The sequence below is a fragment of the Coregonus lavaretus genome, assembly GCF_964263955.1.
Source record: "Coregonus lavaretus genome assembly, contig: HAP1_SCAFFOLD_287, whole genome shotgun sequence".
NCBI lineage: Eukaryota > Metazoa > Chordata > Actinopteri > Salmoniformes > Salmonidae > Coregonus > Coregonus lavaretus.
This window is the reverse complement of record NW_028156283.1, coordinates 247,114-274,042: the sequence shown is the minus strand read 5'-3', so window position 1 is coordinate 274,042 and position 26,929 is coordinate 247,114. Positions and strand designations below refer to the sequence as shown.

At 40.1% G+C, this 26,929-nt stretch overlaps 1 protein-coding gene across 1 annotated transcript; it reads left to right on the top strand.

Annotated features, from left to right (window-relative positions):
• Window positions 1-5,978: 5,978 nt before the first annotated feature.
• Window positions 5,979-25,116, top strand: LOC311126491 (ribonuclease inhibitor-like; the record flags this gene model as incomplete). Its single annotated transcript, XM_084200494.1, has 4 exons — window positions 5,979-6,042; window positions 21,874-21,967; window positions 23,420-23,593; window positions 24,912-25,116. The coding sequence occupies 4 exons, from the start codon at window positions 5,979-5,981 to the stop codon at window positions 25,114-25,116; spliced, it is 537 nt and encodes a 178-aa protein (XP_084056620.1).
• Between the last annotated feature and the right edge of the window lie 1,813 nt (window positions 25,117-26,929).

Sequence of the window (26,929 nt, the reverse complement as noted above, 5' to 3'; positions counted from 1 at the left end):
TTGAAATTCCATCCCATAGTATACCAAACATTACCATTATTCTAAATATTTAATAAATGTTACTTATCCCAAGTGTTCATTAATCCTCATGACATTCATTCTCATAAGAAATCATATATACCCCAAACTCAGCCCAAACCTAAAAAACTCCATAAAATTCACTGTGTGCTCCTCTAAGACCTATCACCCTTGACCTGCTGAAAACCCCCCAAAATTGAAACAACAAGACTTTATAAACATCATACTAGGTGTGTTGTTTTTTATTTGAAAACCCCAATTAAAAAACAACAACCAAACAGCCAGGTCATGAGGACTCCTGATTTCTCTCTTCCCCTTCTGCCTACAGTTTCTTAACTGGTGCCCTTTCCTTGCACAGTAACTACACGGTTCCTCACATTCTCTAGCAAAATGTCCCGTTTTGTCACAATTGTAACACTTCCACTCACTCCTGTCTCCACTATTACCATTTCCTTCTTGTCTGTCTTTGCTACCGTAACCTCTCTTCTCTCCTAGGTATTGACTAATAGTCTCACTGTCTCTAATTCAACACAAAACCCCATCATCAAATGTACTCCCAGCAGAACTGAAAAAAAAAAAACAGACTGTGATTTCCAGGACACTGCACCTTTGTTTCTGGCCTCACTATCTCCCCGGGAAATGGCCCTCCCTCAAGGTCCCTCCCAATCTGCTCTTGGTAAACTGCAAACCTTTTATTGCTTCTGATTTCATAGGGTATTGCTTCTGATATGGCCTATGATTAGATTTGGGTATCACCTGTACTGGAATTACCCCTTTTATTAATCCTACGTCTGCTGGACCCGGGACCACAAATGCTCTGGAACTGATTTTAAGTCTGACTTCTGTTGTTCTGTCAACAGGTATTCCTCTCCTCAGCATCTGCCATTCTCATCTAAATGTACTATCTGTGGATGGGCTGTGTTGATCGCCACTCACAATATTGACCCAATCAGTGATCCTCTTACCCTTGGATACCCACTGGCCCATGTTTTTCCAGTCCTCTGCTGGCTCCTTTGCTAGGGACACATGTGGGCTCCATATTTCCCTGAACAGTCTCTGACTTTGGGGCCCTAGTTCCACCTCCACTACTGCGTGGGTGTTGTCATAGTGAAACCATTTCAAGGCTATAGTCCTTTCTGTGGTTTTAAATAATGCTTTCTCATAGATTGCATCTGGACCTGGGTGTTTGTTATACCAGAGAGTACAGTGTAGGTCATCAGGGGACATTTTAGTGGGGCCTGGTACTACATCATCAGCAAGTTCCATCAAGGTTCGGGGAATATCAATTATTCCCCCCCTTAACAATTCTTGCCTATACCAATAACATGGCTCCCCTTCCCCACAGACCACCATATTGTCTCTGACTATGTGTACTTTCATTCCCCTCTCAGTGGAAATTACGGCCACATTCAATTTAGTCATTACATCACGTCCTAGTAAATTTACCCGACACAGCTTAGATATCAGGATGGGTATGGTTGCCTCTCATCCTGATTGGTCAGGTTTTAGGGTTATTGGGGCTGATAACCTTTCAATAAATTGATGACCAGAGGCAGATCGCACTATTATTTTCTCCCCATCAATCCTGACTCCATCTGGCTTGTCTGTTGCACAGGTTGCTGTCCTGCAGGCTCCCGTATCACAAAGGAATTTAATTTTCATACCCATTACTGTCAATGTCAAATAAGGTTTCTGTTCCTGTTGAAGTCAATAGTAGCCAATTCAAACACCTCACAATTTGGATCAAAGGGTTCCTTAGTCTTCCCCCCACTAGTCTACTATTTCTCCCTCAAGGACTAGTCACGCCTTATCTTCCTCTTCCTCACGCTCAAAGCTGGGGGATGGACTTCTCTCTCTCTCTCTTCTCTCTTTTCTCTCTTTTCTCTCCTGTCTGACTTTCTCTGCCCTTGTCCTGTACTCCTCTACCTCTGGCTCTTCCTCACCTTCATCTTTCCTTCCTCCTCCAGCCCCTTCTTCCTCATAGGGAGGTGGGGCCAGTGGGGGGGCAACATTATTCCCCTGCACTCTCCTTCTCCTCCCTACGTATTCATCATCTGGATTTTCTCTCCATGCCTGGTCTGCCAAGTTTGGATATAACCTTTCTGCCCTCTGCTCTGGGGGAGGCACGGAGACCTCAACCTTCACTTCTCTTTCCCTCTCACTCACTTCTCTTTTCTTCCTGCCTTATCTCCTCTCTCTCCTAAGTTTCTAGTTCTACCCGCCATCTCTCCCAGAGTGGCAATTAGTTACTCTGCATCTTCCTCTTCTTTCTTGGCTATGTCCTGTCTGTTATTCTGCTCATGATGGATTGCATGTCTCTCTGAGGCTATTACACAATTCAGTTATTTTCCCAACATACTCTCTGTAATCGGCCCATGGCAAAAGTGTCCTCTGGGCATCCCCTGAAACCCACTGCCCTCTAACGGCAGCCCAAACCTTACTATTCCTGTTTTGGGGTGGGTCATTCTTTCTACCGCTCTGGCCACGTCCTCTGTGTTCATGGCCTGTCTGCTAAATGGCATATTATTATTATTACTGTATACATCTAAGGTTGCTGGGGCCCCTTTCATTCCCCGCCAATAGATTAGGTAAGGCTCTCAGTGGGTACTGGCCCCCTCCTACTCTCTCTCTCTCTCACTGCTTATTTCTCCTTTACACACCTTATGTATCTGTTTTAGCATGGATTCGAGTTTATCTGCGTCTAGACGTCCCTCAAAACCATACCTCTCCCTCCACCTGGTTACATAATGGAGATTTCTTCTATCCCTGGATTCCATTTTAATTACATCAAGCATTTCTCGTCCCCAGTAAATTCTGGGACCTCTTGTGAGGATTTGCCCCCCCATGGTTGGTACTGTTAAAAATTTCTTAGCCACCTCTTCTATATAACAAGTCAATTTAACAAGTAATTCAAAATAGCTTCACACAACAACACCTTGAATCACCCCTTCCTGTATATGTAATCTTGACTAGTCCCCCAGAATTATCTCATACTTTTACAGAGGGATTGATCCCCACAATGTAATCTTGATCATTCCTGACAGTCTCATACAACAGGAATGGGTTCTCCCTCCTCTATACAACCACCTGGAACCACCCCTCCCTGTATATGTAGTCTTGACTAGTCCCCCAGAATTATCTCATACTTTTACAGAGGGATTGATCCCCACAATGTAATCTTGATAATTCCTGACAGTCTCATACAACAGGAATGGGTTCTCCCTCCTCTATACAACCACCTGGAATTATTCATGTGACTTTTGAGCAAACATTAGGTCTCACACGTATACAACCTTACATGATTATTGGTGTTGTATCGGTAACCTGGAGTTTATAAGCAGTAGCTAGCTAGCTGTACACCTGTAGACAGTGTCCTTCGCCCCCTGCCTGTTGGACACTGTTTTACCACTGTTCTGTTAACGACGGCGAGGGGAGGTGTTCGGCAGGCGGGAGCGAAGGATACTGTCTTTTAATTCAATCAAACCCAGTCGGGGGCTGGGCAGGTGGGGGGCCTGTGCCCATACAGCCGTCAAAAAACCGAGTGCTGCTTTAAACTCTAGTTTGGGTTTGCGGGGGGGGGGGGGGCGGGGTTCATTGAAGAACCAATGGAGTCAAAACGTTAGCTAGCTACAACATTTCAAAATTAGCTAAAACTAGCCAGCTAGCTAGCAAAACTTTCCTAGATGTTCTTCTCCCTAAAGAATGCAGGAGAACAGGGACTACCACTTAGCAGGAGTTTTTTTGAGTACATTTGGAAAAACTGTTGTTGTTTTCCAACAAGTGTTGTTGTGGAGCTGCCAGTCTGTCTCAATGACCGTTCCTGGAATGGAATGTTGATATGGGTGGTAGTAGTCATGTGGAACCTATTGATATTAAGAGGGCTTCAGCATATTGAAAGGTTCCTCCAGAAACCTTTTCACCTTCAGGTTCCTCCAAGAACCATTTATGATCAGAAAGGTTCAAATATGAACCCATTGATAAGGAAAGGTTCCCAGAGGAACTCTCCAAATGTAAGAACCTTTTTTTACATTTCAACTTTCCTAATTGAACCCCTAATTCTTAGTGTGTTCTTCTGAAATAGGCTACATTTTCTTAATGTCATGTTTCTTTAGACCTGTCTAAAATAAATAATGGAGTTATTGTGATGGTGTAGGCTATATTACATGGATTTATTAGACTTTTTAAATGTAGATGTTCCAAAGGTCCGCATCAGTGGCTTGCAGGCTATGGGTGGAATCCAGGAGATGCTAAACGTGTTGATGTTAGTTAAGGACAATAAGCATGAGACCGGCAGTTATCTGAATGACAATCACCGGCTAACAGAATGTCATGACCACCACAGTCCTCCGTAACATCAATAAGGGATCATAGCTTTCACCTGGATTCACCTGGTCAGTCTATGTCATGGAAAGAGCAGGTATCCCTAATGTTTTGTCCACACAGTGTATATCATGTGGATATAATAAATAAACCAACATGAACTTAGAAGGGAAGGAGGAGGTCAGCCAGAAAGGGAGGGGAAAAGATGGACAGATTTGTGGTTAGATTGAAGGTGAACATAACTTTAAAAATACACAGGCCCTTAAGTAATGTGTCCTCAAATATTATTTAATCTAAAAATCTCACATTAGCTGACGAAATGAAATGAATCATAGAGGTCTTATAACTTATTCCATTCTACAGGCTCATTTGTTTTGTCTCGTGTTTATATTCATATACCCTAGGGGCCATGTAGCTTCGTATCTGTCATGTTTGGAGTTGTGTTGCGCTGTTATGCCTTTATAGTTGAGTTGCCTTGGTCCTGTCAGTATACAGAAACTTTAAAGAGGAACTGCACCTAAAAAAACACACTTCTCATTTAGAAAACAGCCTCTGGGGGACCGAAATGAGTGAGAAACATTCATTCTTCTGTCAAAATTGGCTACAGAATGTAAAGAGTCTGGCAGATGACGGCTGGCAGCACACAAGTAATCATCCATTTGGAGTGAAGCTGCACGCCACCCGGTCCTAATGTCTGTGGTACATTTGAGTTGACTTTAGATATCTCTATGCGGCTAGTTAGGGACCATTGGTAAATTACACAATGTTCATGGGACAATATGTCAAAATGTCAATAGCTCCAAATAGCTTAAATTACTTAAAAATCAAATCAACTATACATTTTAGAAATTCATATACAAATTAATGTTTAAATGAGACAATGACACTATTGTTCATTTACAAATATTGAAAGAATTTAAAGAGAAAATGTAAAGATATGACACTATTGTCTCATTTTCATTGTGTAATTTATTGCCGGTCCCTAACTAGCCCCTGATATAGGCTATCCAAAGGCAGTCAGGTGACATGTCCCTAACTAGCCCCTGATATAGGCTATCCAAAGCCAGTCAGGTGACATGTCCCTAACTAGCCCCTGATATAGGCTATCCAAAGCCAGTCAGGTGACATGTCCCTAACTAGACCCTGATATAGGCTATCCAAAGGCAGTCAGGTGACATGTCCCTAACTAGCCCCTGATATAGGCTATCCAAAGGCAGTCAGGTGACATGTCCCTAACTAGACCCTGATATAGGCTATCCAAAGCCAGTCAGGTGACATGTCCCTAACTAGACCCTGATATAGGCTATCCAAAGGCAGTCAGGTGACATGTCCCTAACTAGCCCCTGATATAGGCTATCCAAAGCCAGTCAGGTGACATGTCCCTAACTAGACCCTGATATAGGCTATCCAAAGCCAGTCAGGTGACATGTCCCTAACTAGCCCCTGATATAGGCTATCCAAAGCCAGTCAGGTGACATTTGGGAACCTGTAAACACACACAAGAGACACCCACATCAAACCACACCCCAAAACCAACTCACGTTTGAATTCAGTCACGGCCGCTAACATTTCTAAACGAACCCAGTCTAAAACGAGGCCAAATCAGGAAGCGCAGTCGCCCTTTAAAACTAACTAATGACATGTTGCGCCTCAACCTTTCTACCTTTCAGATGATCCAAGGAGGAGGACAGATGACAACAGCAGGTCAGTGGATCCCTTAGAACAGCAGCAGCCAGGGGCAAATGGTAGGGAGGAGGATGATTTAGGTGACCCAGACACAGGCCTTGGGCTGAGGCTGTCACTACATTGTGACAGCCGGTTATTGTCATGTAAAAGACTGTCGGTCTCACAGTAATTTACCGTTAATTAACATAAACACATTTAGCATCTCCAGGCCTCCACTGCATACAAGCCGCATACAAGCGGCTGATGCGCGCCTTCGGAAAACCTATATTTCAAAAGTCTAATAAATCAATTTAATATATCCAATAAATCCATTATTTATTTTAGGCAGATCTAAATAAACATGATATGAAGAAAATGTATTTCAGAAGAACAGAATATGAGTGGCCTACTGTATGTTATCTCTCTATGCTCCAGGCCATAGGCTGTAGGCTTGTTCATTAAGCAGACAAGACAGGCCTATGCTTATGAGTCCTGGGACATTATTTTACATTATATGATTTTATAGTAAGAAGAATATCATTGAATTTATCTGAATAAAATAGAAAGGATATTTTTCCCATTCCGGAGCATGTGCGCATATGAAGTAGCTATGATGAGCATAAAAGTGATCATTTGAAACAGTTCTTTGGAAACTTCAGCTGTGAATGATACAAACCTGCAATAAATAATAATCCAAGAGCCATTTTAATAATAATTTATAATCCAAGAGCCATTTTAATAATAATTTATAATCCAAGAACCATTTTAATAATAATGTATAATCCAAGAACCATTTTAATAATAATGTATAATCCAAGAACCATGTTAATAATAATGTATAATCCAAGAACCATTTTAATAATAATGTATAATCCAAGAACCATTTTAATAATAATGTATAATCCAATAACCATTTTAATAATAATGTATAATCCAATAACCATTTTAATAATAATGTATAATCCAATAACCATTTTAATAATTATGTATAATCCAATAACCATTTTAATAATAATGTATAATCCAACCTTTCACTGTTATTGTTTCTCTTCACTCGGCCCGATACTATTATTATTAATAATAATACTAATAATATTATTCTGAAACCTAGAATGTCTTAGAAATCAAAACATATATGGGCTGCATGATGAATCAGAAGAGATTACTCAACAGTCTTGTGGAATTTGACTGCGGTCATGACTGATGACTGATGACTGATGACTGATGACTGATGACTGATGACTGATGACTGCGGTCATGACTGATGACTGATGACTGATGACTGATGACTGATGACTGATGACTGATGACTGATGGACTGATGACTGATGACTGATGACTGATGACTGATGACTGATGACTGCGGTCATGACTGATGACTGCCGGTGTGGCAGTGATACAGTCACCCCAACAGCCCTATAGAGGTCCAAAACATGTTAAGCTGCCCCAGTATCCCTTGATCATTTTGGATTGCAAAACTAAAGAGAAACACCAGACAAGACACAGAGACAGCAACAGAATAATATGATATGATGGAGAGAGACACCAGACAATACACAGAGACAGCAACAGAAGAATAGGATATGATGGAGAGAGACACCAGACAAGACACAGAGACAGCAACAGAAGAATATGATATGATGGAGAGAGACACCAGACAAGACACAGAGACAGCAACAGAAGAATAGGATATGATGGAGAGAGACACCAGACAAGACACAGAGACAGCAACAGAAGAATAGGATATGATGGAGAGAGACACCAGACAAGACACAGAGACAGCAACAGAAGAATAGGATATGATGGAGAGAGACACAAGACAAGACACAGAGACAGCAACAGAAGAATAGGATATGATGGAGAGAGACACCAGACAAGACACAGAGACAGCAATAGAAGAATAGGATATGATGGAGAGAGACACCAGACAAGACACAGAGACAGCAACAGAAGAATAGGATATGATGGAGAGAGACACCAGACAAGACACAGAGACAGCAACAGAAGAATAGGATATGATGGAGAGAGACACCAGACAAGACACAGAGACAGCAATAGAAGAATAGGATATGATGGAGAGAGACACCAGACAAGACACAGAGACAGCAACAGAAGAATAGGATATGATGGAGAGAGACACCAGACAAGACATAGAGACAGCAACAGAAGAATAGGATATGATGGAGAGAGACACACTAGACAAGACGAGGAAGACATATTGATGGGGAGAGAGGAGCTGCTACCCCTGGGGAGAGAGGAGCTGTTACCCCTGGGGAGGGAGGAGCTTCTACCCCTGGGGAGAGAGGAGCTGCTACCCCTTGGGAGAGAGGAGCTGTTACCCCTGGGGAGAGAGGAGTTGCTACCCCTGGGGAGAGAGGAGCTGATACCCCTGGGGAGAGAGGAGCTGATACCCCTGGGGAGAGAGGAGTTACTACCCCTGGGGAGAGAGGAGCTGTTACCCCTGGGGAGAGAGGAGCTGTTACCCCTGGGGAGAGAGGAGCTGCTACCCCTGGGGAGAGAGGAGCTGTTACCCCTGGGGAGAGAGGAGCTGTTACCCCTGGGGAGAGAGGAGCTGCTACCCCTGGGGAGAGAGGAGCTGTTACCCCTGGGGAGAGAGGAGTTGCTACCCCTGGGGAGAGAGGAGCTGATACCCCTGGGGAGAGAGGAGCTGTTACCCCTGGGGAGAGAGGAGCTGCAACCTGGAGAGACTGCGACCCTGCTCGGGAAGAGCATAACGATTGGTGATTGTTGGGGCACGTTTGGCAGGAGCTTCAGTGACAAAAACTGCTCAACTTGCCGATGTTTCACAATGTGCCATGGATGTCTCAGTCACCAGGTCTCAACCCAATTCAACACTTATGGGAGATTCTGGAGAGGCGCCTGAAACAACGTTTTCCACCACCATCAACAAAACACAAAATGATGGAATTTCTCGTGGAAGAATGATGTCACATCCCTCCAATAGAGTTCCAGACACTTGTATAATGTATGCCAAGGCACATTGTAAGAGCTATAAAGACACAGGGAGTGGGAGAGAGAACAGGTAGAACCTGATATGGAAATGAGCAGAACAAACAAAAGGAACTTTCCACCATCGAATTATCATTCCAGACTCTACTTCTATTGAGAGACATATAAAAGGTAAGACGACGATTGTTATGATATTAATATAGTTGATGATATTGTTATGTGTATTAATATAGTTGATGATATTGTTATGTGTATTCATATAGTTGATGATATTGTTATGTGTATTAATATAGTTGATGATATTGTTATGTGTATTCATATAGTTGATGATATTGTTATGTGTATTCATATAGTTGATGATATTGTTATGTGTATTAATATAGTTGATGATATTGTTATGTGTATTAATATAGTTGATGATATTGTTATGTGTATTAATATAGTTGATGATATGTTTTGTGGACAGTGTTATAATAGGCCTACTCTCCTTAAAATGTTTTGGATATAAATTAGATGCGTGGGGTGAATTTGGTCTGTTTCCATCTGTGTGCCCCAGGGTGATCGCTCCTACACTATCTAGAATCTAAAAGGGTTCTTTGGCTGTCCCCATAGGAGAACCCTTTGTAGAACCCTTTTTGGTCCTAGGTAGAACCCTTTTGGGTTCCATGAAGACTCCTTTCCACAGAGGGTTCTACATGGAAGCCAGAAGGGTTTTACCTGGAACCCAAAAGCGTTCTCCTGTGGGGACAGCCAGAGGACCCTTTTGGAACTCTTTTTCTAAGAGTGTACTGTATCATAGGTCTATAGACTTGTCTTCTCAAAACAGGCTTAAAACACAACAAGCAACAACATTTTCTCTTTCTAATCTACTGTTAACTCTTTTCACTCAGGAAGGTATTTTGTGTGAAAGAGAGACTAATAAATACTGTGGAAAGACTAACAACAACTTACACTTCCTCAAAACAGGTTGTGTGTATTCATTAGTGCCCACCGTAGCAAAACGTTTGGCAACGGAAACCGTTTAGGTCACGTTGTACAGCGTTTGGAGTAAACTGTTTATGCATTGTTGCAAAACTGTTGGCTGCTGTGTAAACTAATGAACACGACACAGGTAGTAGCCTACAACTCGGCTGTTGATGTCTGCCTCATGCTGTAACCTGAACTTAGCCTGAGGGGTGGACTATGATGCAAGCTAGATATACTGGTTTTCTAAAGCTAGCTTCAGTTAGCTTCACATTCCAGCTCAGCCCTCATCCATAGGAATGTACAGAGTGCCAGTCATCAGGAAGGTGCTCTCTCAGCAGAACGGAAAATATATAATGACTTGACAGTTTAATCATACAAAATGGCGCTAACTGGATGTGGGCAAGTCAAATTCAATCAGTGGAGGTTGCTGAGGGGAGGACGGCTCATATTAATGATACCATTCCACCTATTCCGCTCCAGCCATTACCACAAGCCCGTCCTCCCCAATTAAGGTGCCACCAACCTCCTGTGAATTCAATATATCAATATTCATTCGTCATAGTTCTACATTTCACATCTCGTATGATAAATGTAATTGTATCATAGTTCTACTATAGTGTAGCGATCTGTGCAACTTCCGGCGTGAGTTTACTGTGAACACTGAGGCTGTACCCACTTTAAGTTACAGTTTAGACAGAGACCAAGTAGGCTATTTGATCATAATGTAAAAAAGGTCTCCAATAACATTTAACATGGAAATAGCTGTTCTATCATTCAGCCTACAGTAGCAGCCAATGTGTGGTGTTCAATGTAAGCCTACATTCCATGAGACATTCCAAAAAACATGCAGAGCTTGACATTAACCTGTTTATCTACTTGTCCTTCACACAAGGAGGAGGTGACTGAAAATGTTGTTGTGTTTGATGCAAGAAACCACTTTACTAAATAAAATGCATCATTATTCCCATGTACTATGATGCAATTCCAACCAAGTAACCCAATTGGCGCCAGTGGCGCGATGCGTAGGTTGTTTGCCTTTTTACAAGTGCAACCTGGGTTCACTTCCCTGCCCCGCTGTTTGCTACATTGGTGTCAGAAGTAGTATGGTGTCTGTGAGGCCATCAGAATGCACGGCCCGGATGTGTGAGGGGTCTGAGTAGTCGAAGCACGAGACTTGCTTTTATAGGGGGCAGTGTGAGACAGGTTACAATTCCCATCGCAGCAATAGGGTTAACCTAGTTTTGGACAGCGACCTGGGTTCACTGCCCTGCCCCGCTGTTTGACACAATATTAATATCACAGGCTACCCGACGTCCGTTGAACAAAGAGACAATATGAGTGAAAGGATTTTAGGATAATATCAGTAAGTGTTGATTTAAAGTTGTCTTCTGGGTTCAGCCTTCTAGCTGCCTTTATCAATAGGGTGAAATATAACAAATGACATGGTCTCAAAGTTAGGAGATAACCAGTCCCAGTTTAAATCGCCCATGATTTCCATTTCATTATTTCCCCAGAGCAGCAAGGGAATCTAGAGACTCAACCTTTGCAGAATCAGAATCACCTTTATTCGCCAAGTACATTTGCATGTACATATGTAGGATCTTAATTTGAGCCAGTTTGCTACAGTAGGAAAATATTCCTGCAGCAACAGGAAATGTGAATTATAATTCATGGACATTTTTGTAGCAGTTGATACATTTTTAGTAAGGGAAACTCAAGTCTGCCATTTCTAAGTGGAAATTACAAACTTCAGAAGCCTTTTAAAACCTCAAATACACTACAAGTTTTACATTTACTGCGTTGAGGGAAAGTTATTCTGCAGTGGGGGGTGATCAAATTAAGATCCTATATCTGTACACATAATTCTACATGGTGATTTTTTACATTTTAGTCATTTAGCAGAAGCTCTTATCCAGAGCGACTTACATAAATTGCGAGTGCATACATTTGTATTTTTTATACTGGAATTGAACCCACAACCCTGGCGTTGCAAATGCCATGCTCTACCAACTGAGCTACATCCCTGCCGGCCATTCCCATAATAATTCAAATGTCCTGTTGCTGCAGGATTATTTTCCTGCTGTAGCAAACTGGCTAAAATTAAGATCCTACATCTGTAGCAATACACCTCTCTTTGATGTACATGGCTATATTAGGATTGACTTTTGACCATTTGACATCTTTTATTTACTGTTGTTTTGGTGTGTAAAATACCATGCCTATGCTACATGCTCTGTCCTGCTACTGTTAGGTCTATAACGTTATGGGAACTGATCTGAACAGGTTTAGGCTGGTCATCTAGGATATGTAGGCTATAGCTGAGGTATAGACCTCCATCTGTATCAGGACTAGGCTCCTGCTACTGTTAGTGTTATAACGTTATGGGAACTGATCTGAACAGGTTTAGGCTGGTCATCTAGGCTATAGCTGAGGTCAGTGGTGATTTTAGCATGTCAATCTTGGTGGGGCAAAACATAAATAAAGGGGGATGCATGCCAGCAAAGCCACTCCACAACACAACACTAAACAATACATTCATTGCACTATAACGGTGAGAAACGGTGGCCACAAACTGTTAGGGCCGACATAAAGCAGAGTCCCATCAGCAGAGTCCCGACAGCAGAGTCCCGACAGCAGAGTCCCGACAGCAGAGTCCCGACAGCAGAGTCCCGACAGCAGAGTCCCGACAGCAGAGTCCCGACAGCAGAGTCCCGACAGCAGAGTCCCGACAGCAGAGTCCCGACAGCAGAGTCCCAACAGCAGAGTCCCGACAGCAGAGTCCCAACAGCAGAGTCCCAACAGCTGTCCTATCATTTCTCTTCATTATTTCTCTTCATATGACAAGGATTAAAAAGGATTTGCCTGTAGATTGTCGACTTGATTCATGATGATGACTGCTGGCTAAGATTTTGAAAGTATGATGTTGACCTGATCAGTTCAATCAAAGCTACTGTAGATATAATGTGATTTGACGTCATTTTATCTGTTGGCCAATGACCTTCTTGGATGGGCACTTCTAATGTAACTCTGTGGCAGCACCCAATGGGCTTGAATTTTCTAGCTCTACCCTTAGACTTGGCGGTGACGTAGTGTCCCCATGAGTGACAGAACACTGAGCCAATCACGAAGCAATGCTCTGTATTGTCTTCTGGCTTGACCCACCACCACAGAAAGCACTGAGCTAGGCTGAAACACCTGCATTTTGGAGCTGCCTTACTCAAGAAAACAAAAAAGAGACCATGTTTTTTTGCGGCTTTATTAACTCAATTATATATATATTATTTTTACATTTTTTGCAAACTGATATGTGACACGTATTAATGCCAAAATAACATGCAAAACAGGAAAGGCCACCTGCCCTGAATGACGGGTCACCACTGGCTGAGGTATAGACCTTGATCTGCTTTACACAAAAAATTACTGTTATACATTATAACCTAGCCTACTTTAAATAATAAAAAATATCTTAATTGTTGCAAAAAACCTTTCTGTATAGATCACTGATCCCCCCCAGATCAATCAAGCCCGTTTTAGCCCTTCTGTCTACATTCTCAGATACGTTTAGAAAAGAACAGATTTAAAGATAATAATTGGCTGACTTTTAATGAATACAAATAAGTGTGAGACATGGCCTTGTGTTGCTGCACTGTCTATAACTACCTTAACAAACAGTGACTTATTATTATTATTGACAGTTAACATGGAGAAGAGATGTCACAACCAGATGTTCATTTGATTGCATTAAATAGCCTGACTGTTTCAATATGTCTGTTAGTAAATGTTTTGTAAGAGATAATTAATAAATGATAACAATTCACATTCAAGAATTACTGTGTTAACTACAACCAACATGTTGGATCTCTGTTTAGGGGTCAGTGGTCTAAAATGAGTCTCTCTGGGGAGAGGGAGGAGGGGGGCCCTGCCTCTAAAATGAGTCTCTCTGGGGAGAGAGAGGAGGGGGGCCCTGCCTCTAAAATGAGTCTCTCTGGGGAGAGGGAGGAGGGGGGCCCTGCCTCTAAAATGAGTCTCTCTGGGGAACATGACACCAAAGCTAAGAGGTGAGATGACAATTTTGTTTAAGAATTATTAAGAGTTTATTTCCTAAATGCTATTTCCACAATAATCAGAAATGGTTGCTTATGGGTACCTTCAATATTACTGTTCTCAGATGTTTAATAAATAGATTTTAGATGTAGATAATTATTATTATTTTTATTGCAAAACGCTATATATCCATTGTTTAGCTGAAATTGAATGTCCGTATCCTGTATATTTGACTGTATTATCTGGTTGTCTCACCTAGCTATCTTAAGATGAATGCACTTACTGTAAATCGCTCTGGGTAAGAGCATCTGCTAAACAGGTGGGGCTCTGCCCTGAATGACAGGTCACCACTGCTCCAAAGCAATTACATGTTGCACAGGAACCACTGACTCGCTGCATGTTTCTATTATCAAGACACCTGCTGGTACCTCTTAACTGGTTAGGACAGCTCATGAGGTGTCCTAAATATCTGCCAACTAGGTGGGACGCTTATGAATAAAGAGGCTTCATGCATAGCTTTAATTTATACCCATAAGAGTAGGACTAAATGGCTTTATTCTCAGCACTTATACGACACATTTTCTACTCTGAGACGCTTTTTGGATATGGGCCCAGATCTCAAAACATTGTTTTAAAAAACGAATCATTTTGTTTTACATAATAAAAAATGAATTTTACTAATGTAAGCCACTGTAAAGACTTGGTTTAGTTTATTGTGTGGCTCTGCTCATGTCCGCGTTCTGAAGCTGTCCGCGTCCCCGTACAGAACTGTCCGCGTCCACGTACGGTTTGGCGCCAAGCATATTGTCCAGTTACGCGCAGAGTGGGCTGAGGTGATGTTGGGAAATGACGACGGAGTTCGTTACAGTGTTGAGACACTGAAGTTTATTGTTCAGTTTGCTTTTTTGCTTAATGGTCAGTGACAGTATGAGTGTAGCCAGATCCTTTTCACTCGCTAGTCTTGTTTAATTGTGTGGTTCACCGGATTCGTCATCATCCTCGAGGGACAGACGAACGACCTGCTAGCTAGCCAAGCTAGTCGGTACAGCTAGCTAAGCTAGCTACCACTACATCATCACCGGCTGCCTGCTTTTCTTGTGGACCGATGGAGCTCCCTGGTTGTTTCTTCCACCTGTTAAATACCGTGGAGGGCTTCTCCCTCTCTCGTTGACGGATGCTGGCTACCTACCATCCCTCTGTCCGGTTCTCCTCTCTTCACTAGATGGACGGTAACTTTAGTGTTTAATCCCTCTGTGTCCAAGGACTGAACTTTTGAATATCATTTTTGGGGCGCATCAAGTGACATTTTTTACAACGTTTATTTCGGATAAAATTAGTTCATTGCATCCGCCATGGAGCCCAGTTTCATAATATTACCTTCTGTCCCTGGTTATGAAGTAATCTCGAAACAACAGGCCTTATGTTTGGGCATTTTTCACCCTACCAGCTCCTATTAGTTCTATTGAGCTCCGTGACACCGACTCGCCTTCATAACGTTCTATTCCCAGCCCATTGTTCTGCGTCACAATGCCAGCTTCACTATTGTTATCAATGATACCTGCCTGCGTTAACCCTGTAGGTTTACCTCAGGTAACTTGGTGAGCGACCTCACTGTTCACCTGAATACACGTTGTGGTTAGCCACTGTCTGCAACACGATGGCTGGCGTGTAGCCATCAAACGTTAAACAGTTTCTGGTCATGGTTAACCATATATGTTTTAAGAAAAAAGTGTACAATCTAAAAAAAACACGTCTCTGTTCTCTTTTTCAAGATGTGGCCGATTTAAACAGCCAGAAGAAATTTTTTAAGTAAGAAATAACCATTTTTTTGACGACTTTTTGTTTCTAAATGGCTGCTGGGTAATTTGATATTCATCGAAATCTTAGTTTGTAGGCATGGAATTGAGCGAATGCTGCGCAGGTTCACTGAGTTGCAAACCAAATGGATATAATGGGGTGATTGTTGTCTAATCGGGTGGTCTAGCTAATGGATTTGTAGATCTGACGCAGTTGCTACCTCAGATTATGAACCTAGCAGATGTCGTGAATGAGTTATGTAGTACCCACAGACGGCCACAGGGAGGCGCAAGAGAGCTATAAACCCATACTGTTTTTTTTGCCTTACAAACCCTAAACCTAACAATCAATCAATCAATCAATCAATCAAATGTATTTATAAAGCCCTTTTTACATCAGCAGATGTCTTAAAGTGCTATACAGAAACTCTAACCCTAAATATAACCTATTTTAGCCTTAACCCTTAACCCTAATTCTATTTTAGCCATAACCCTAACCCCTAACCCTAGGTATAACCTATTTTAGCCTTAACCTTAACCCTAATTCTAGGGTAGGGTAGCCTAGAACACTTTTAGAAACTATTTTAGTAATAATATTATCTTAGTAAATACAATTATAGTACTAAATAACATTTTGATTATTTTGTTAATCAAAACCTGTCAAGCGTTTTGCTGTTTTTTTGTTGTTATTAGTTATTTTATGATATTTGTTATTGCAAGGCAGAACACTTGATAAATAAGACACATTTGTTTTATTTTTCAAATGTGGTTTGAACTGGGTGACCTAATAACCTCTATGTGAAAGTCCAGCAATTGGCGTGGGATAGGTGGGGCAGGTTTGAGACTGATCTAAGGAATTAACAAGAAAAATACACTTTATTTATCAGCTGCCTCACCAATGTCTTTATGTGAATTAATAACTTTTAATTGCTAAATGTCCAATAGATGGCTGCATAAGACCACGAAGCATCAGTTATAGGCTACAAGCAGCAAAAATATATGTCCCATGATTTTCTAAAATGGTCACTCATTACTTCACAGTTATCCATCCATCCATCCATCCACCCACCCACCCACCCACAAAGTGTCTTCCCTGCCACTGTTTTGGTAAAAAAGCTGGGCTTGGGCTGGAGAAATGTATCCACATAAATGTATAGACAGAGGATGGATGCTAAGACTGACCATCCATGGTACAAAAACTATAGTTTTAACCATGTTTTGAGGCTTTACAGTGTTTGGAGTAAAAAAAAACGTGTATTTTGGGTTCTGCTGAGCAGAGCTTCCCAAAGTCGGTCATGGCAGTTGAACTAAGCTCATGAGGCATTTATAAGTTATATTATTTTCTGAATCAATGGGTAGATATCATTAATTAATACGTCCAAAAATGGATGTGGATCCAAAAATGGATGTGGATCCAAAAATGGATGTAGTAACTGTTGATTCACCTTCAACATAAACACAGACACTAGACACTGGAAATTAGATGTGCCTTGCAAAAGTATTCATCCCCCTTGGCGTTTTTCCTATTTTGTTGCATTACAATCTGTAATTTAAATGGATTTTTATTTGGAATTCATGTAATGGACATACACAAAATAGTTCAAATTGGTGAAGTGAAATTAAATAAAGTCCACCTGTGTGCAATCTAAGTGTCACATGATCTCAGTATATGTACACCTGTTCTGAAAGGCCCCAGAGTCTGTAACACCACTAAGCAAGGGGCACCACCAAGCAAGCGGCACCATGAAGACCAAGGAGCTCTCCAAACAGGTCAGGGACAAAGTTGTGGAGAAGTACAGATCAGGGTTGGGTTATAAAAAAAGATCAGAAACTCACTAACTGTAAGTCGCTCTGGATAGCGACTGCTAAATGAAATTTAAAATTAAAAAATGTAATACCCCAAGAGACTTGCAGCTGTAATTGCCGCAAAAGGTGGCTCTACAAAGTAGTTACGCACGCTCAAGTTTTCTGTTTTTTTGTCTTATTTCTTGTTTGTTTCACCCCAAAAAATATTTTGCATCTTCAAAGTGGTAGGCATGTTGTGTAAATGAAATGATACAACCCCCCCCCCCCCGACCCAAAATCCATTTTAATTCCAGGTTGTAAGGCAACAAAATAGGAAAAATGCCAAGGGGGGTGAATACTTTCGCAAGCCACTGTAGGTCCCATGGTTGACAGTGCATGTCAGAGCAAAAACCTAGCCATGAGGTCGAAATAATTGTCAGTAGAGCTCTGAGACAGGGCAAAGAGACATCAGCCATTGTCCTTCTACTCTACTTGTGTTAAATTAACAGTGTGTTTGTGAAATCATGATGATCTCTTTGTCAGGCTGTCAGGCTGTGGAGTCACAGAGAAAGGCTGTGCTTCTCTGGACTCAGCTCCGAAGTCAAACCCCTCACACCTGAGAGAGCTGGACCTGAGTAACAATGACCTGGAGGATTCAGGAGTGGAGCTGCTCTCTGCTGGACTGGGGGATCCCCACTGTAAACTGGAGACTCTGAGGTCAGTATTCCTGTATTTGGTCAACAAGTGATAACTGTTCACCAGATCCACATGTGTTTACCAGGCACACATAGTCCACACCATATGTGTTTGGACAGTGAAGCTTACAGTTTTAAATGTTTTGCTATGCTCCAGCATTTTGGATTTGAGATAAAATGTTTCATATTAGGCGACATTACAGAATGTCACCTTTTTATTTGATGTTAATAGTGAGAGGTTAGTATGTTTTGTTGTAGCCTCTGTAACTCTCTCATTCATTATTATTCATGATTCATTCATGATATTTCTTAATCATGGCAGTCACAAGCTTGATTTAGTCATTGTCGGCAAGGAATATGGGAACTGTCGTGGTAATTATTCGAATCAAAGGAGAGACTTTTAGATTTCCTCAAAGCAATTTAGCTTTATTAATTACTGCAGTAATGGAGTGTTAACAGTCACCGAGTTAAAGCTAAGGTTACAGTTAAGGTGTCGAGTTAAAGCCCCAAAATAAACAGGATTCGTTTACAACTCTTTATAGTCTTCCTGAGTCCTTGTGACGAAGAACAGATACGTGAAATTATACAAAGGTACATTGTGCTCTCATGTAACAGACATCAAGATTTACATGGAGCCAAATATCTGTCTCCAGTTCATTTACTGATTGTTTATACAGACATACTAATGCAACATAGGACACTAAGTCTTTGCCTTAATTTATGAAGTTGGGTGTTAATTAATCACCTGGAGGGAGGGTTCTCCTCACAACCATCCATACCATGATACCTTGCATTATACAACCATCAATCCAAAACTCATGGACCAGGCAAGGAGGGCATTAATCAGAGCCCAAAGATAACCCTGAAGGAGCTGCAAAGCTCCACAGCGGAGATTGGAGTATCTGTCCATAGGACCACTTTAAACCGTACACTCCACACAGCTGTGCTTTACGGAAGTGTGGCCAGAAAAAAGCCATTGCTTTAAGAAAAAAATAAGCAAAAAGGCATGTGGGAGACTCCCCAAACATATGGAAGAAGGTACTCTGGTCAGATGAGACTAAAATTGAGCTTTTGGCTATCAAGGAAAACGCTATGTCTGGCGCAAACCCAACACCTCTCATCACCCCGAGAACACCATCCCCACAGTGAAGCATGGTGGTGGCAGCATCATGCTGTGGGGATGTTTTTCATCGGCAGGGACTGGGAAACTGGTCAGAATTGAAGGAATGATGGATGATGCTAAATACAGGGAAATTCTTGAGGGTTCACCTTCCAGCAGGACAATGACCCTAAGCATACACTCGAGTGGTCAAAGCCCAGACCTCAATCCAATTGAGAATACTTTTGCAAGCTACTGTAAAGGTGTGATTAACATAATGTTGTAATTCTATGACAGACCAAATACTAAACTTTTGACTACTTTAATACACTATAAGTTAATTGGTCAGAATACTTAAGACTTCTTCAAATAGGGGGACTGGATACATAAAGTGCTTTCATTTCTAAACGGTGAAACAGATATGTATGAAAATACCCTCAAATAAAAGGTGACATTATATACTGTCACCTCATATGAAACATTTGATCTCAAATCCAAAATGCTGGAGTATAGAGCCAAATTTCAAATGTTAGCTTCACTGTGAAAATAGATATGGTGTGGACTGTATACTCAATACAATCTAAATCTGATACTTCACTGTCTGTCTTTTGACTGATACTGCTTTTTAAACTGGTCTGGTCAGTCTACTGAAATATTTGTACTTTACATTTTTCTCTCTACAAGCAATACTTTGATCATTTTTAATTTTTAATAAGGATACATTTATAAGTAGATATGGCAGGTTTCAGGAAACTGATGTATCTGAAAATGTTGACAAAATATACTGGCACTATCTTCACCACCAAAGAATAGGCAGTGTGGTTTTAATATGATTTGAATCTTTGCAGGCTGTCAGGCTGTCTAGTCACAGAGGAAGGCTGTGCTTCTCTGGTCTCAGCTCTGAAGTCAAACCCCTCACACCTGAGAGAGCTGGATCTGAGTAACAATGACCTGAAGGATTCAGGAGTGAAGCTGCTCTCTGCTGGACTGGGGAATCCCCACTGTAAACTGGAGACTCTGAGGTCAGTATTCCTGTAGTTGGTCAACAAGTGATAACTGTTCACCAGATCCACATGTGTTTACCAGGCACACATAGTCCACACCATATGTGTTTGGACAGTGAAGCTTACAGTTTTACATTTGGTGCTATGCTCCAGCATTTTGGATTTCAGATAGAATGTCATATTAGGCAACAGTACAGAATGTCACCTTTTATTTGAGGGTATTTTCATACATATCTGTGTTACTGTTTAGAAATGAAATCACTTTATGTGTCTAGTTCTCCCGTTTGAAAAAGTCGTAATAATTTGGACATATTCACTTATATTGTATTAAAGTAGTCATAAGTTTAGTATTTGGTCCCATATTCCTTACCCACAGTGATTACATCAAGCTTGTGATTCTACAAACTTGTTGAATGCATTTGCAGTTTGTTTTGGTTGTGTTTTGGATGATGTTTTTCCCAATAGAAACTGAATGGTGAATAATGTCCTGTCATTTTGGAGTCACTTCACTTGTATTGTCAGTAAGAATAGAAGATGTTTCTGAACACTTCTACATTCATGTATGAATCGTGAATGATGATGAATGAGAAAGTTACAGAGGAACAAGGATCATACCCCCTCTGTTATTGGTAATGGTGAGAGGTTAGCTGTTTTGTTGTAGCCTCTGTAACTTTCTCACTCATTATTATTCTTAATTCATTCATGATTTTTCTTAATCATAGCATCATCAGGATTAATTTAGTAGTGTTTAGAAACATGTTATCTACTCACTTAGACAGAAAATTACTCCAGTTATCATCCACCATTCAGTTACTGTTGGGCAAAACATAACCCAAAACACAACCAAAACGAACTGCAAATTCAACCAACGAGTTTGGGACCAAATACTCAACTTTTGACAACTTTAATGAACTATAAGTGAATTGGTCAGAATACTTATGACTTCTTCAAATAGGGGGACTAGATACATAAAGTGCTTTCATTTCTAAACGGTGAAACAGATATGTATTAAAATACCCTAAAATAAAAGGTGACATTATATACTGTCACCTCATATGAAACATTTGATCTCAAATCCAAAATGCTGGAGTACAGAGCCACATTTAAAATGTTAGCTTCACTGTCAAACTAGATATGGTGTGGACTGTATACTCAATACAATCTAAATCTGATACCTCACTGTCTGTAAATTTTGACTGATAATGCTTTTTAAACTGGTCTGGTCAGTCTACTGAAATATTTGTCATATGCATTTTTCTCTCTACAAGCAATACTTCGATCATTTTTAATTTTTAATAATGATACATTTAAAAATAGATATGGCAGGTTTCAGGACACTGATATATCTGAATATGTTGAAAAAATATACTGCCACAATTTTCACCGCCAAAGAATAGCAGTGTGGTTTTAATATAATTTGACTCTTTGCAGGCTGTCAGGCTGTCTAGTCACAGAGGAAGGCTGTGCTTCTCTGGTCTCAGCTCTGAAGTCAAACCCCTCACACCTGAGAGAGCTGGATCTGAGTAACAATGACCTGAAGGATTCAGGAGTGAAGCTGCTCTCTGCTGTCCTGGGGAATCCCCACTGTAAACTGGAGACTCTGAGGTCAGTATTCCTGTAGTTGGTCAACAAGTGATAACTGTTCACCAGATCCACATGTGTTTACCAGGCACACATAGTCCACACCATATGTGTTTGGACAGTGAAGCTTACAGTTTTACATTTGGTGCTATGCTCCAGCATTTTGGATTTCAGATAGAATGTCATATTAGGCAACAGTACAGAATGTCACCTTTTATTTGAGGGTATTTTCATACATATCTGTTTTACTGTTTGGAAATGAAAGCACTTTATGTATCTAGTTCTCCCATTTGAAAAAGTCATAATAATTCGGACATATTCACTTATAATGTATTAAAGTAGTCATAAGATTAGTATTTGGTCCCATATTCCTTACCTGCAGTGATTACATCAAGCCTGTGATTCTACAAACTTGTTGAAAACATTTGCAGTTTGTCTTGGTTGTGTTTTGGATGATGTATTTCCAAATAGAAACTGAATGGTGAATAATGTCCTGTCATTTTGGAGTCACTTCACTTGTATTGTCAGTAAGCATAGAAGATGTTTCTGAACACTTCTACATTCATGTGGATGCTACCATGATTATGAATAATCATGAATGAATCGTGAATGATGATGAATGAGAAAGTTACAGAGGAACAAGGATCATACCCCCTCTGTTATTGGTAATGGTGAGAGGTTAGCATGTTTTGTTGTAGCCTCTGTTACTTTCTCACTCACTATTATTCTTGATTCATTCATGATTTTTCTTAATCATGGCATCATCAGGATTCATTAAGTAGCGTTTAAAAACATGTTATCTACTCACTTAGACAGAAAATTACTCCAGTCATCATCCACCATTCAGTTACTATCGGGCAAAACATAACCCAAAATCACTACCAAAACAAACTGCAAATGCAACCAACGAATTTACAACCAAATACTAAACTTTTGACTACGTTAATACACTATAAGTGAATTGGTCAGAATACGTTTGACTTCGTCAAATGGGGGGACTAGATACATAAAGTGCTTTCATTTCTAAATGGTGAAACAGATATGTATTAAAATACCCTCAAATAAAAGATGACATTATATACTGTCACCTCATATGAAACATTGGATCTGAAATCCAAAATGCTGGAGTACAGAGCCACATTTAAAATGTTAGCTTCACTGTCAAACTAGATATGGTGTGGACTGTATACTCAATACAATCTAAATCTGATACTTCACTGTCTGTCTTTTGACTGATACTGCTTTTTAAACTGCTCTGGTCAGTCTACTCAAATATTTGTACTTTATATTTTTCTATCTACAAGTAATACTTTGATAATTTGTTATTGTTAATAATGATACATTCATTCATTTATGAATAGATATGGCAGGTTTCAGGACACTGATATATCTGAATATGTTGAAAAAAATATACTGCCACTATTTTCACCGCCAAAGAATAGCAGTGTGGTTTTAATATGATTTGAATCTTTGCAGGCTGTCAGGCTGTCTAGTCACAGAGGAAGGCTGTGCTTCTCTGCTCTCAGCTCTGAAGTCAAACCCCTCACACCTGAGAGAGCTGGATCTGAGTAACAATGACCTGAAGGATTCAGGAGTGAAGCTGCTCTCTGCTGGACTGGGGAATCCCCACTGTAAACTGGAGACTCTGGGGTCAGTATTCCTGTAGTTGGTCAACAAGTGATAACTGTTCACCAGATCCACATGTGTTTACCAGGCACACATAGTCCACACCATATGTGTTTGGACAGTGAAGCTTACAGTTTTACATTTGGTGCTATGCTCCATCATTTTGGATTTCAGATAGAATGTCATATTAGGCAACAGTACAGAATGTCACCTTTTATTTGAGGGTATTTTCATACATATCTGTTTTACTGTTTGGAAATGAAAGCACTTTATGTATCTAGTTCTCCCATTTGAAAAAGTCATAATAATTTGGACATATTCACTTATATTGTATTAAAGTAGTCATAAGATTAGTATTTGGTCCCATATTCCTTACCTGCAGTGATTACATCAAGCTTGTGATTCTACAAACTTGTTGAAAACATTTGCAGTTTGTCTTGGTTGTGTTTTGGATGATGTTTTTCCCAATAGAAACTGAATGGTGAATAATGTCCTGTCATTTTGGAGTCACTTCACTTGTATTGTCAGTAAGAATAGAAGATGTTTCTGAACACTTCTACATTCATGTGGATGCTACCATGATTATGAATAATCATGAATGAATCGTGAATGATGATGAATGAGAAAGTTACAGAGGAACAAGGATCATACCCCCTGTGTTATTGGTAATGGTGAGAGGTTAGCATGTTTTGTTGTATCCTCTGTAACTTTCACACTCATTATTATTCATGATTCATTCATGATTGTTCTTAATCATGGCATTATCAGGATTAATTTAGTAGTGTTTAGAAACATGTTATCTACTCACATAGACAGAAAATTACTCCAGTTATCATCAACCATTTTAATATTGGGCAAAACATAACCCAAAACACAACCAAAACAAACTGCAAATGCAACCAACAAGTTAGGACCAAATACTAAACTTTTGACTACTTTAATACACTGTAAGTGAATTGGTCAAAATACTTATGACTTCTTCAAATGGGGGGACTAGATACATAAAGTGCTTTCATTTAAAATATTAGCTTCTCTGTCAAACTAGATATGGTGTGGACTGTATACTCAATATAATCTAAATCTGATACCTCACTGTCTGTCTTTTGACTGATACTGCTTTTTAAACTGCTCTGGTCAGTCTACTCAAATATTTGTACTATACATGTTTCTCTCTACAAGCAATATTTTGATCATTTTTAATTTTTAATAATGATACATTTAAAAATAGATATGGCAGGTTTCAGGACACTGATATATCTGAATATGTTGAAAAAATATACTGCCACAATTTTCACCGCCAAAGAATAGCAGTGTGATTTTAATATGATTTGACTCTTTGCAGGCTGTCAGGCTGTCTAGTCACAGAGGAAGGCTGTGCTTCTCTGGTCTCAGCTCTGAAGTCAAACCCCTCACACCTGAGAGAGCTGGATCTGAGTAACAATGACCTGAAGGATTCAGGAGTGAAGCTGCTCTCTGCTGTCCTGGGGAATCCCCACTGTAAACTGGAGACTCTGAGGTCAGTATTCCTGTATTTGGTCAACAAGTGATAACTGTTCACCAGATCCACATGTGTTTACCAGGCACACATAGTCCACACCATATGTGTTTGGACAGTGAAGCTTACAGTTTTACATTTGGTGCTATGCTCCAGCATTTTGGATTTCAGATAGAATGTCATATTAGGCAACAGTACAGAATGTCACCTTTTATTTGAGGGTATTTTCATACATATCTGTTTTACTGTTTGGAAATGAAAGCACTTTATGTATCTAGTTCTCCCATTTGAAAAAGTCATAATAATTTGGACATATTCACTTATAATGTATTAAAGTAGTCATAAGATTAGTATTTGGTCCCATATTCCTAACCTGCAGTGATTACATCAAGCTTGTGATTCTACAAACTTGTTGAAAACATTTGCAGTTTGTCTTGGTTGTGTTTTGGATGATGTATTTCCAAATAGAAACTGAATGGTGAATAATGTCCTGTCATTTTGGAGTCACTTCACTTGTATTGTCAGTAAGAATAGAAGATGTTTCTGAACACTTCTACATTCATGTGGATGCTACTATGATTATGAATAATCATGAATGAATCGTGAATGATGATGAATGAGAAAGTTACAGAGGAACAAGGATCATACCCCCTCTGTTATTGGTAATGGTGAGAGGTTAGCATGTTTTGTTGTAGCCTCTGTTACTTTCTCACTCACTATTATTCTTGATTCATTCATGATTTTTCTTAATCATGGCATCATCAGGATTCATTTAGTAGCGTTTAGAAACATGTTATCTACTCACTTAGACAGAAAATTACTCCAGTCATCATCCACCATTCAGTTACTATCGGGCAAAACATAACCCAAAATCACTACCAAAACAAACTGCAAATGCAACCAACGAATTTACAACCAAATACTAAACTTTTGACTACGTTAATACACTATAAGTGAATTGGTCAGAATATGTTTGACTTCGTCAAATGGGGGGACTAGATACATAAAGTGCTTTCATTTCTAAATGGTGAAACAGATATGTATTAAAATACCCTCAAATAAAAGATGACATTATATACTGTCACCTCATATGAAACATTGGATCTGAAATCCAAAATGTTGGAGTACAGAGCCACATTTAAAATGTTAGCTTCACTGTCAAACTAGATATGGTGTGGACTGTATACTCAATACAATCTAAATCTGATACTTCACTGTCTGTCTTTTGACTGATACTGCTTTTTAAACTGCTCTGGTCAGTCTACTCAAATATTTGTACTTTATATTTTTCTATCTACAAGTAATACTTTGATAATTTGTTATTGTTAATAATGATACATTCATTCATTTATGAATAGATATGGCAGGTTTCAGGACACTGATATATCTGAATATGTTGAAAAAAATATACTGCCACTATTTTCACCGCCAAAGAATAGCAGTGTGGTTTTAATATGATTTGAATCTTTGCAGGCTGTCAGGCTGTCTAGTCACAGAGGAAGGCTGTGCTTCTCTGGTCTCAGCTCTGAAGTCAAACCCCTCACACCTGAGAGAGCTGGATCTGAGTAACAATGACCTGAAGGATTCAGGAGTGAAGCTGCTCTCTGATGGACTGGGGAATCCCCACTGTAAACTGGAGACTCTGAGGTCAGTATTCCTGTAGTTGGTCAACAAGTGATAACTGTTCACCAGATCCACATGTGTTTACCAGGCACACATAGTCCACACCATATGTGTTTGGACAGTGAAGCTTACAGTTTTACATTTGGTGCTATGCTCCAGCATTTTGGATTTGAGACAAAACGTTTCATATTAGGCAACAGTACAGAATGTCACCTTTTATTTTAGAGTATTCATACATACCT